This window comes from Nesoenas mayeri (assembly GCF_963082525.1).
Source record: "Nesoenas mayeri genome assembly, chromosome: 2".
In the NCBI taxonomy this organism is placed as follows: domain Eukaryota; kingdom Metazoa; phylum Chordata; class Aves; order Columbiformes; family Columbidae; genus Nesoenas; species Nesoenas mayeri.
In genome coordinates this window covers 132,419,524-132,431,831 of record NC_137543.1, presented here as the reverse complement: position 1 = coordinate 132,431,831, position 12,308 = coordinate 132,419,524, and the positions used below count along the sequence as shown (strand labels likewise).

Genomic DNA, 12,308 nt, shown 5'->3' with positions numbered 1-12,308 from the left:
TTGCTTCCAGGTCCAGCTGTAGAATACTTGAAATTTTAAAAGTAGGCACAAGATTACATAATCTTGGAGACAGATCTAGGTCCAATTAAGAGAGTCAAGAAACTAAGCAAAGTCAAACATACTGACTCTGTCAGCCTCAAAATATGTAAAACAAAATATAAAAAAAAAGTAACAACGTGAGGTTCTTAAATTTAACATCCAGTTTGCCTCAGGCTTTTCGTTGAACTAAAGAGGCAAATATGTCTGACAAAAGGCAATACATTGGGTGTACAACGCATTGCAAATATTCAGCAAGTGGTGCCCTTATCCACAAGAGATCTTGCCAAAGACTAAGCTTGAAGCACATAAGGTATACACTGGAGCAGCAAAACAGAACTGGATCTAGGTATATAAACCCAAAGATGCTGTGCATCTATGTAACATTTTGGTTTAACTCCTGTATTAAGAAGATAAGAGTAGTTTTAAGATATACTGACATACTTAAACTCCTAAAGCCAGAATCAAAAAAACTCAAAACGTGAACCTTTAGAAATTATTTCTATACTTAAACTGCAAATTCAAGACTAACTTCACCTATATAACACATTCCTATAACTGCATACTTCCGGTAGTGTTTCAAAACGCGAGAATTAAAAAGCAAGACCAAACTAGTAAGTCATCTGCAACTTCACTCTTCCAGAATTAAAAATAAATATAAACCACTTACTTTTCCTGACTGCAACCTCTGAATTCTTGAATCACATACTTTAATAACATACAATAAACTGTTTATTTGATTTTTTATAGTGTTGATATCTGAAAGCAAAACCAAAGAGGATTAGCAATGCAGATAAGTAAATACATTCTTGTTTCAAAATGTTCTAAAATGTAACACAAAAAGTGACATACCACATATAAAACATATCAGCTTTGAAAATAAGGGGTTTTTTCAGTTTAAATACCTTACTGATAAAAGTGAACCAGAAAAAAGATTTTTCTTTTTTGTTTTTCGAAATAACTGTTAACTGACTATCCATTAATATGTAAAGTATTACTGAAATTCAGAACTGCCAGTCAGACAACGTTTCAATCCAGTGGAAGTATACATACCTAACCAATTTGTCTACAATTAAAAAAAACAAACACACACCAACAAAACCAACATATGAAGATTCAAGTTTTAACACTCCTATTTTATACTATGCCGCATCAGTTTTTATTTCCTAAATTGTTTTAATATTCTTCAGAGATCATACTGATAAATGCATTTCATATTTTGCACAATACAGCACTAACCATCTCCTGCTGTATCTAGAGATCGAAGATATTGCAGTTCTTCACTTGCTTTATCTTTCACTGCTTCCAATTCTCCTATATTATCGCTTAATTTAATAATATTCATAAAGGCCTCATAGTTACAGTTGGAATCACGAATCTGAAACAAAGTTTTACAGTGTGAAAAATACAAAACAGGTAAAAGCACATGACATGACTCTTCATTGATTATTTTGATACAGCACTGCGAAGTGGCATTTTGAAAACACTCTGATGCTTCTAAACATTCTTTTTGATGCTAAAATTTTACACGGACTGAGAAAGGCGATGCATGCATACAGTCAAAACCTATTTCACACCATCATTTTCTGTTTTGATTAAGTACAAAGACACATGGAAAGTGCATTAACATCCTTAGCGAAGATCTTGTCCAAAACCCAATTAACCTTCCTCTGCTATTAACCAGCTCCTTAGCTAAGTAGGCAGAAACTGGTGAAATCACTGAAGAGGTTCCCTGCAAGAGTACATGCTCCCAGTGTAATGGCTTCTTAAGATACAGGATTACAAAAAGAATTAAACTATTTTACAATGTAACCTTAACCTACTGGGGAGAAAAACAAAATAGGAAATGGCTGAATTAATATAATGTCTGAAACACTAATTCAGATACCCGTGTAACTACTATTAAGCTATTTCAATACATCCTATTTTCCTACTATTGGCATAGGGTAAACCTGCTCTGGAGACCCAAAGGACTTTATACAAGTGAAGAAAGCCTGCTGTGCTGCTGAGATCCTGAACGCTGTGCTGTGAAGGCAGCACGAAGCTCAGGGGAGGGCTGGCGGCTTCACAGCATGGGCACCCAGGGGCAGAGGGTTCAGTTCTAATGCTGCCCTTGCGATCCCAAACTGAAAATAGTCACTTCACCCACATCCTTCATAAACGCTCACTGTGATATGGAAATGTAATACTCAGTCTGCACCGCAGAAGTGCACTCACATAAGCTGTGTGAGCAGGGAGCAAAGAGTGGATATTCTTTAATGGAAGATCTACCTAGAAATCTGCTTTAAAGAACATAACAGTACAAGCAACACTTGAACGTCAGACATTTTGTGAATATGTGAATTTCACAGCAAAGAGACAAGTTTGGATTAACTTCTAATTTTATATTGAAGCTTCCTAATTTATTGCACGAAAATTAGTATTAAACTAAGGCGTTCCTAGAAACATGGAATTAAACTTCTCATATTCAGAAACCCATTTTTTTCATTCAAATCTGATTTTATGTCAAAGATTGTAAAAGGAACCAGATTTTGAGTCATCTCTACTTATTACTTTAATTCATGCAACAATCTTCATTTCATAAGTCTTGTATTAAGTTTTTGAAAGCATTTACTCTTTCTTATTTTTATCGCAGCACATTTACTTCCTCCTGTCAGAAAGCAATTATGAATATTAATATTTGGGACACCACCATTATAACAGAAAGCTTTATAAAAACCACAGAACTCTATCTTTGGATGCAGCCGGGGGCAGTACTCAGTAAATAAAAAACGAGGCCAAGTTACAAATAAAGAACATGTGTGGGAGGAAAGGGGAAACAAAAATTGAAAAGCTTGGTCCATACAAGCAGCAGTACTTTTTCATTTTAAAGCTAGATTCCTGTAAGAAAAGCTGCATGGAAACTTTTACATAAAGTAGAGGTGGCTGGAGTGCACAAAACAGTGTACGCGTACATCTGAATTCATTCCACAGATCAGAACTTCTACTGTGAACTCTTCAGGGTGCATTCAGCGTAGTACTTGAATGCACCTTCTAAGACGAAAACATAGAGAGAATGTGGAGAAATGAAAAACCAAGCAAACAAACAACAACTCAAACCCTGACTCATGACCTACAAAAGATAATCAACTGTAAGAGTAAGTTTCAACTGGCTTTGCAAAAAAATTAATACCATTAAAGTGTGAATGTTCTATTTGTGTTGATTTTACTACATATATTTCTGTAAAAAAATGTCTGTTTGTTTTGTTTTTTTAGGATGCATTAGAAAGATATTGAAGACTTTGTTTCTTCCCACTCAGCTAAATTATTAAGGGTTACTACAAATATCCCTAAAGAAAACACACCTTTCCAGAGGCAAAAAGAAGATTAAAAAAAAACCTTATTACTTGTCATCCTGGAGGTCTCTTAAGCTTTAAAGGACACACTTAAAAAAAGGAGTCAAGGGAAAAAAACAACAGCTTTGAAGGTTACTGCTATACTTTCCACACAGCTAAGTAGAAGCCAGAGGACTCAACGTTACACTTTGCCATACATCTGTCCTCAGTCAGTCAAGTTTTGCCAAAAAACACAGAGAGTACAGATAATACAGACAGTGCGTGTGTATGTACCTGTGTGTGTAAATACATATATAGAAAAAAATTCAGTACAACACCTGTAGGTTCATCATCTCTGCCAATATACCCACTGGTATAACTTTTCTACCAGACACCTGTCTGCCATGATTACAGGAAACACAAGTAAAGCTTGTTTTAAATTTTAAACATTATAGATCTTACCATCCATATGACATACTGATTAATATAATCAGGATCACTAAGCTGGTTTATTAATGGAAGAAGAATTCCTCGGGAGAGGATTTCCTGAAAAACAAAATAGAATAAACCATTTTAATACATGTATTCATAAAGCTAATATAACTGCAACAATTTAAAAATAGTTGTGTAAAGCCTAAATAAAAAATGTGTAATTACAGAAACCATTCAGTAGGCACTACTGCATTCCCTTCCAATTAACACTAGAAGATGTTAATATCAAGAAAAACAACAACCATTTTGTCATGCTTTTCGAATGTTGCTAGAGCTAAAAGAAACTTCAAAAATGTTTCACACAAACTGTTCTTTGCTATTAAAAACTTTTCAAGACTGAACTGTATTTAAAATCATCTAATATTTAACTTGGTCCGTTTTACAAAACAAAATAAGAAGAACAGCTCAGATATAAAATTTCTGATGGCATTAAACCAAAGAATTGGGATGGTTTTTAGAGTCTGTACTTACCCTGACAAAGTATCGCATGATCTTGTTCTGGAAGTCTCCAGGAGGTAGCAATATATACAGTAAAACCTCACACAGATCCCTTAGGAATCCTACAGAGGGAGAACAAAACAAACAACAAAAAAATACTCAGCACAAATATATATTGTCTTATTACACATCTTATCTCATATCATAAAAACCAAGAGATAAATCCTTAAAATGAAATTCAAATATGCAGTCATATACATCCTTACAGTTCAAGCACCCCAATAACACCTTTCAGACTGAATATAAGCAGCACGGATATAAACCAAAGTGAGACAGATCTAGAGTTTCAAAACCAAGACAAAAGAAAGCCAAATTCCAAGAATCAAAAAATTAACTCCAACACATAAACGGTTGGTTTTTTTTTTTCCCGTCCTTGACACTTTGTCCAAAAAGGTAAACTGCTTTTTTCAATTAAGGCTATGGAGCAGTGATAACAAAGGCAGCTCTAACAAAAAGTAATAAGAATCTGTGAAACCACCCCCTGCCTCCCAGAAAACATATTTCTACCTTAAAATTGTTCCAATGAAAAGAGAAATAGCTATATATACACATAAAGACAGTATTGCTTTGAAAGTCATATGCTACAATTTCAGTATATTTCATACTGTTAACAGGACTGTTAGTGTTTTTATTTAGTCTGCTATACTAAAATAACTTCAGAGGATAATATTGAGAGACCTTCTTCATCTTTGGGAGAAGTGCAGACTAGGTCACGACAGACTTCTTTTTCCATTTCAACTTCAACCTCAAAGAATGTATCTACAAGTTCCTCAGCTTGGTCTATACAAAAGAAAATAAAAAGAAACATACTTTTCTGTAAAGATCAGAAACTTGAGAGGAAGCTCGAATTATAAAACAAAGCTAACTACATTCCATACAAGTAAGATACCTGGCTACTTGGATCCAAAGCAAAAAGTATTTAACTCATTACATTACCTTTCATCTGATCACCTTTCTCTGCTATTCTTTGCTGAGCTTTTCTGAAAACTCGAAGATGAGTGCCAAAGTCATCAACAAGTCGTGTAGTGAAATAAGGCTGCCAGTCTATTTCCTTTGACCTATCAGAAGAGGACATCCATGAGAATGAATTATTTTATCCTGAATACAAAGAACAATAATAAATTTCTACTTCTCCTTCAGCCCTGCCAAGAGCCATACTGATACCAAACATGGAAAAACAAATAAATCAGTTTCCTAATCGCCTATTCACTGAATACAAATAAAATATTGTAAAACACCACTCTTGCACCACATTAATATTTATGCTTGATTTACTTTAAGGTAAACATTCATATCTGGAAATAGTGTTCAGATTCATTATATTGTCAAATATCTGTGAAAAACCCTGATATACACAGCCTACAACATCTACCATCTAAAACTAAAATACTCCTCAGTCATCCTTTCTATCATTTTGGGAGGCACCTAAACAAAATAATTGTCCTCTGAAAATTCTTCTCAGCTGTCTCAAAAGGCCACCAACCAAAACCACCAATAATCCAGACCAATCACCTGTTCAATCAACAAATCACACACAAGCACTAGGTGGCAGCCTTACATCATTCTTCCAAATGTGCCAATCAAAGAAAAAAAAAAAATAATATAAAAAAAAAATTATATATATATATATATATCTCCCTGTATTCATTCTTTCTTTCTCTCCAGAAGCTTGCAAGATACATGAAGTTAGACATGCTAACACTAATCTAAGACTGCCACAGCTATATCCAACTACAGTCATTATAAATACACAATATGATTTTATCTTAATAATAACAATGAACTGTTGCAGCCCTATGAAACAGATTTGATTTGTGCAGAACACCACAATTGCACAGGAGTGGTGGCTACTTCTGAAGAGCTATATTACAAGGAAAAAAAACCAAACCAAACAAACAACAAAACAACACCCCACGAAACAAAACAAAACCCACACACCCGTTTGACCTGCTTTGACACAAACCCAGTGGTCGATACTCTTCATGAAGTAACTTTGTCAAATACACAAGAACACTGAAATTGAGTAGCCAGGTCCATTTCATGTAAGCACGGGATTGTTTGCTGTAAGGTACTGTTTATTTAGCCTTGTTTTCACTATTTCCAATACTGTTTCCTAGGATTTCCATTATTTCATAATTAATGAGATATTATGATAATGAATTTTTCCTAGCATTAAACCTTGCTCTCAATCTTGACCTTTCTTGACAGAAAAGCACACTGACCTACATTTTCCAGTCAGACGGAGAGGATAACAAAACCTCAAAATTGCTAAGAAGTTTACTATAATTGGATGACCCACGAACTCTTTTGAAGAGACAACAGATAACAATCAGCACAGTGGGACAAATACCTGAAATCATTACTTAAGAAAGAAAAGAGGAATATAAAAGCATGAGATACCTGGGCTAAGAAATCAGCCATACTAAAGAAATAAATAATTTCCCAGGCAAGTTCCCTGACTTCCTGCTACACAATTAAGCAACAGCAGAAGAAAACATGGGACAATTAACAAACTATCCATCTATTCTGAATCAACCCTATTTTTAGAAAAGATTTACACTTGTGACATATTATTTTGTTCCCCAGATTACAATTCCTTTAAAAGGACTCATTGCTGTTACATATTGAAGAGCAATACGACTTTCAAAAGTTATTTGAGTTGATACAGACACTTGAATTAAAGGCTTTCAAGTTGACTTACCTTGGGAATAGCCCTGCTGTTTATATGAAACACACCTGCATATAAAAAGGTGATGATTCATGCAACTCAATGCTTCAGTTGCAGAAAAAAAGCTATTTGGTAATTTTAGACATTAATCTAAATTCTGAAAAGGCCATTTTGCAAAAGACCATGACCACAAACATCATTCTCCATTCATTCCTTGAGGGATCAGCAACAGATTGTAGTTCTTAGATTATGATCTTAAAATTTTACATGTTCTTCCTGTAAAATGCACTGAACTATGCCAATAGATAAACTTAATCATTTATCTGCTACCACACAATCCACAGAGGTATTTGCTCACTTGCTTAGACAGCATATTGATGTAAATACACATAATCTTACCTGGCAGAAAACTGAACAAGTGCATACTGAAGAGCCTGCCTGATTTCCAGAAGAAACGATTCATCATCACTTAGTGTGTAATACCAATACTGCACATAGTCTCTCAGGGAAAACTGGATTACCTGAAATTGAAAAGGGAAAAATAAAGACAAACTAATGAACAAAAGACAACAAAACATAAAATAGCTTTTTGTGCCTGATAATGCAACATCACGTTTTTTAAAATGTTAGCATAGTGAACTATACTCCCCTACCATTATGAAATTGTGAGTGAAACAATAAAACTCACATACTGAAACCCCTTTTTCGCATTGGTTTACATGCATCCATTACCGCTATGCTGAGAAACTATAATATACAGAAAACAGACTCAAATGTTGCCCAATATCCTGGCTCATCCTCCATGTTTTTTCACTTACCACTCTCAAATGTAATAAAATTTTTCAACTTCTATTTGTATCTCAACTACTTAGATATTATGTAGTCAATACTTGCAAAAATAAAAATAAGTTGAACAGTCCTGGTTAGAGCTTACCTGTTGCAAAGGCTCATCGATTATATTCGCGCCTGTCAGTCTTCTGTCAATCTTAATAGGTCTGGCTTCACGTTTCATTTCTTCTATGCACTTGAAAGAGATTAGGAAATGTAACTTTGAAGTTCTTCGCTAAAATTAAAAACCAGCTTGACTGTTTCTGATATATGTATACCTCCAGTAACAACTTTATAGAACATTCTCCCCATTATTATAATTTATAGAGTAGATAAGATATAATCATATGATGGGTTGGGACCATTAAAGGTCATCTAGTCCAACCTCCCCTGCAATCGGCATCTTCAACTAGGTCAGATTGCTCAGAGTCCCATCCAATCCAACCTCAAATCCTTCCAGGGATGTGGTATCTGCCACCTCTCCGGACAACAATAATATCTTTAGTTTTCACTATGTAGTAAATAATGATGAGGAACTAACCTGAAAACTTACTTCTTACTTACCATAAAAGGGCAAGTTTGTTAAAATACTAGATCAGAAAGAAATAAAACTCAAATAGTTATAAAAGGAGGCAGGGGACGGACACAATAGCAGCACAAGAGAATTTGTATTTAAAAACCCAGTTCCATACTTGATTATCAACTTCCTGTGCAACTTCAGGCAGGTAATTGTTCAGTAGATTTAGGGGTTTTTTTTGTTGTTTGGGGTTGTTTGTTTGTTTTGTATTTTTCTTGTTTTGGTTTTGTGGGGTTTTTTGTTTCTTTGTTTTTCTCTCAGGTTTTTTACCCATTGCAATTTATGCTGTATGTCAGAAGAGAAATCACTCTTTTATACCACCACTACTTGACAGATGAGTCTTTAAAAAGTAGTCAACAACGGGGCAAAAAAATAATTTTACAGAAGGACTTGCAACTCAAAGCAGTTAGAATTACTTCATCAGAGCTGACTTTTGACAAGTGACATACTGAAGAAGTAAACTTTTTATCAGTGCTTCTCTGAGTAGACTAATATAGTGTCTTTCTACAAACTTAAGACGAAATCTGCAATAAACCCCTTTATTTTCACAGAAATAACAATGCAACAACCTACAGTATTGTTCAAAAAATCAAGTTATTTTATTCACTGATCTAGAGAGAAAGTTATGCCTCTGTCAGAAACAGAAGAACTGCCAAAAACTATAAATGAAAACATTTTAAACTACATGTTCAGTGTTTCTATTCTATGTGACCTCCCCTAAGTATCTCTCATTCAAACCAGTTAACAGTGAATGGCAGTGAAACACCTGAGGCCAGAAGACATTCCTCCTACTACTTACACCAAGTGCGTATCACAACGCAAAAGTATTTTGTTGCAAAATCCTGTATGTTTTTTACTTTCAAGACAAGACAATGGTTCAATGCTACTTTAATATGAATAAAGTTCACTCATATTCAAACAACACTCCAGCTTTAGCAAATTTGCAAAGTACCTTGCCTTGACAGTGTCAAAAATACCAAAAAAAACCCAGAATGGAATTATTAAGTATTTTACTAAGCTCAACATAGTTCAAATTTCAAAAAAAACAGTTAAAAGAGTCTGAAGACTGCATGTATAAAACCACATTTGGAAAACACGGAAGAAAAAGCAGCAGCAAAAAAAGCAGCAGCCAAGAAAATAAAAAAAATTAAAAAATAAATTAAAAAAAAAGGCAATGACACAGAATACACAAAGTTACTTTGTAAAAAACTTGGTAAAAATCTGAATGTTCATAGGCTCATGGGTTTCGAGTTTGGGTCTGGACTTCAGGAGTTCATCTTGTCCAACCTCCTGCTCAAAGCAGAGGCAACTACAAGGCTAGATCACTCTTTCATATTCTTTCTTCTCCAGTGAAATACTTGTACGTGCAGTACAATTTCATTTGCTTTTGGTATGTCTAAAGGCACCTAAAATTTAGAATAGCTGCTTTTATTTCATTGCAGCTACCACAGCTGACCACAGCTCTAACTTGGAAAGCACTGCCAGTTTTAAGCCAGACCTTCCAGACACCAAATTAGAAGATGAATTTAAAAGAAAGCACCCAACTCGCATGATGAAAACTTTCCGATTTGACTGTCACTTCATACAAAACAGTAGTCTGCCATACTCTACCAGTAGTAAATCACTAGTTAGGAAAAACTAATATTATTCATTATTGTTAAATTTGACACCTACTCACTTCATGTTGAGCAGGCAGGAAGCACTTAGGAGGAACGTGGGATGTACACTCTGCAAAGTGCGATACAACAGCATACAAGAAAACCAAGTACCTAAGTGCAGTGACAGAGGAGACTTCAGACTTCTCCTTCACTGCATAATAGATAGTTTTTAAGTCCTTTTTTGAAACTACACTAGGTAACTGTTAAATATGAAAAATGCCCCATTTGGACTGTGCCACTATTTCCCAAATCACATACTTGCAGTCACAGGTCATGGGCTTTCATGAGTGGACAAGACACAGGGGATTTACACATCTGCATCAAATTGATAATAGAGCATATGACCAAATGACACAAAATAAATAGATTCACAGACTTGTCAGGGATCAAATATGCAAATAGCACTTACAACAGTGATAACTTATGCCATAGTAATTTGGCAATATTGTATCCAGCCTACAGAAACTCCTTGTCTTTCAGATGAAGCATAAGAGACATCATTACGATAACTCCACACTTCTGGTAAAGATGGACTGGATCTATATTTTTTTATTGAAAATGGCATTCCAGTTAACAGTTCAGAAGGCTCTAAACTTGCTTTTCATTCAACATTATTTTAATATAAACCTGCAGCCAACTGTGTATTTAACAGAGCCAGTACATTATAGCATCATCAAATACATTCCTGACACAACAGTTATATAAAACAAACTTGCAAAAGGAAAAGCAGGTTTAATCCTAATTTTTAACCTCCCTACATGTATGCAAACAAACAAAAACCAGCAGAAAGGTAAATAATCTTACATCAAACTTACATAACTATATCTCTTTAACATAAGGCATTAATTATATATTCACTAATAAGTACAGTAAATGGCAACAAGGAAACCTACATGCACAAAATCCTGTATTGCAACTTAAGAGTCTGGTACATTCTACACATTATTTTCATCCCCAATTTTGGTGCTCTGAATTATAATCAACACAACTCCGACTGTCTTTGGGGAAAAGAGCTTCTTATAAAGAACCTACATCATCAGATTACTTCTGAAAATACAGTATCACAAACCAACTTAATCTTGAGGTGAGTTTGGTTTGTACTTGGTTCATGAAAGAAGCATATCCTATACATTAGCCCCTTGAAAGAATATTCATTATTCAAGACCAATTAGGACCACAATGGTTTTAAACATAAAAACGATTTCAAGTTAAAAATGTTACTTTCCAATAAAGGTGAGTCAGCAGAAATTTAATACAGAAATGGCAAATACAAATACCAAGTGAACCACACATTTGATTTTGTTTAGGACTCTTCTTGCACTGCTACTGAAAAGCTCAGCTAAACTATCCAATGCTATTTTAATACAGTGGCAAAAATGAAATACAAAATGCTATTGTAGAAGACAAAAACATTTTAGCTGGAGAACAACTTCAAACAGCATTTGGTAAGCCAGCTAAAAATAAATACCTTTGTACTAAAAAACTTAAATCTAGAGACTAGTCGAGACAGGCCAGTTGACAAAAGTGATGTGTCAATAATCCACACTCAAATCAGAAGACAAATTACTGAATTTGTGAGGATTACACACACAAAAAAACCCCAAATATTTTATTGTTTTATAAAGCAACCAGAGCAAACATATTTACTGAGCTCAAAGAAGTAACATTAATGTAAAAAAAGTTTCAACAATGTAGAGAAAATGAAAAAGACAGTAAAACTTCTTATAAATCTGCTCTCAAACATGAGACATAAGCAACACTCCGCAAGCTATATTATGTAAGACCTAAAGTCTATCCAGCACTAAGAATCTAGACCCCTAAAATGAGGTTTCATTAATGGAAGAGAACCATTAGTTGATGGCTGACTTGCCCTTTTTCAGCCTTCAACTTCGTGTTTTTCAATTGGACCAGTGACGTTACTTTATGGTTTAAAATATACTTAAGTTCCAGATTTATCTTAACAGATTCAAAGACTTAAGTGAAAAGTCACAAAAAAAAAAAAAAGGTATTAGAAAACATACTGCTGAATCACAAAATAACTTACTTTCAATGTGCTACTGATAAGAAAGTTTAACATTCCCCCTGCTTTCACAGACCACATGAAGTGTGACAGATAAGAAAGGGCAGGATGTTTCAGTCAAAACAGTAACAAGATTAAAAATAACATTAATGAGGAATCTTTGGGTTAAAGTGTTTTCTCTGTTAGGATGAGTGCAAATGGATTGGGCCAAGACATT

The 12,308-nt window shown here is 34.5% G+C and overlaps 1 protein-coding gene across 6 annotated transcripts in view; it reads right to left on the bottom strand.

Moving 5' to 3' along the window:
- Positions 1 to 12,308, bottom strand: part of SNX13 (sorting nexin 13) — a 69,277-nt gene that overhangs the window by 28,808 nt on the left and 28,161 nt on the right. For all 6 annotated transcript variants that reach the window (XR_013921836.1, XM_080339437.1, XM_080339439.1 and 3 more), the window contains exons 4-11: positions 7,943 to 8,032; positions 7,408 to 7,529; positions 5,277 to 5,398; positions 5,019 to 5,120; positions 4,314 to 4,402; positions 3,813 to 3,896; positions 1,276 to 1,414; positions 707 to 795 (exon numbers count right to left, since the gene is read on the bottom strand). Coding sequence is in view for 5 of the 6 variants with exons in the window: in XM_080339437.1 (XP_080195563.1) it covers positions 707 to 795; positions 1,276 to 1,414; positions 3,813 to 3,896; positions 4,314 to 4,402; positions 5,019 to 5,120; positions 5,277 to 5,398; positions 7,408 to 7,529; positions 7,943 to 8,032 (837 nt within the window). In the remaining variant the exon portion in view is untranslated. The remainder of the gene's footprint in view (positions 1 to 706; positions 796 to 1,275; positions 1,415 to 3,812; positions 3,897 to 4,313; positions 4,403 to 5,018; positions 5,121 to 5,276; positions 5,399 to 7,407; positions 7,530 to 7,942; positions 8,033 to 12,308) is intronic.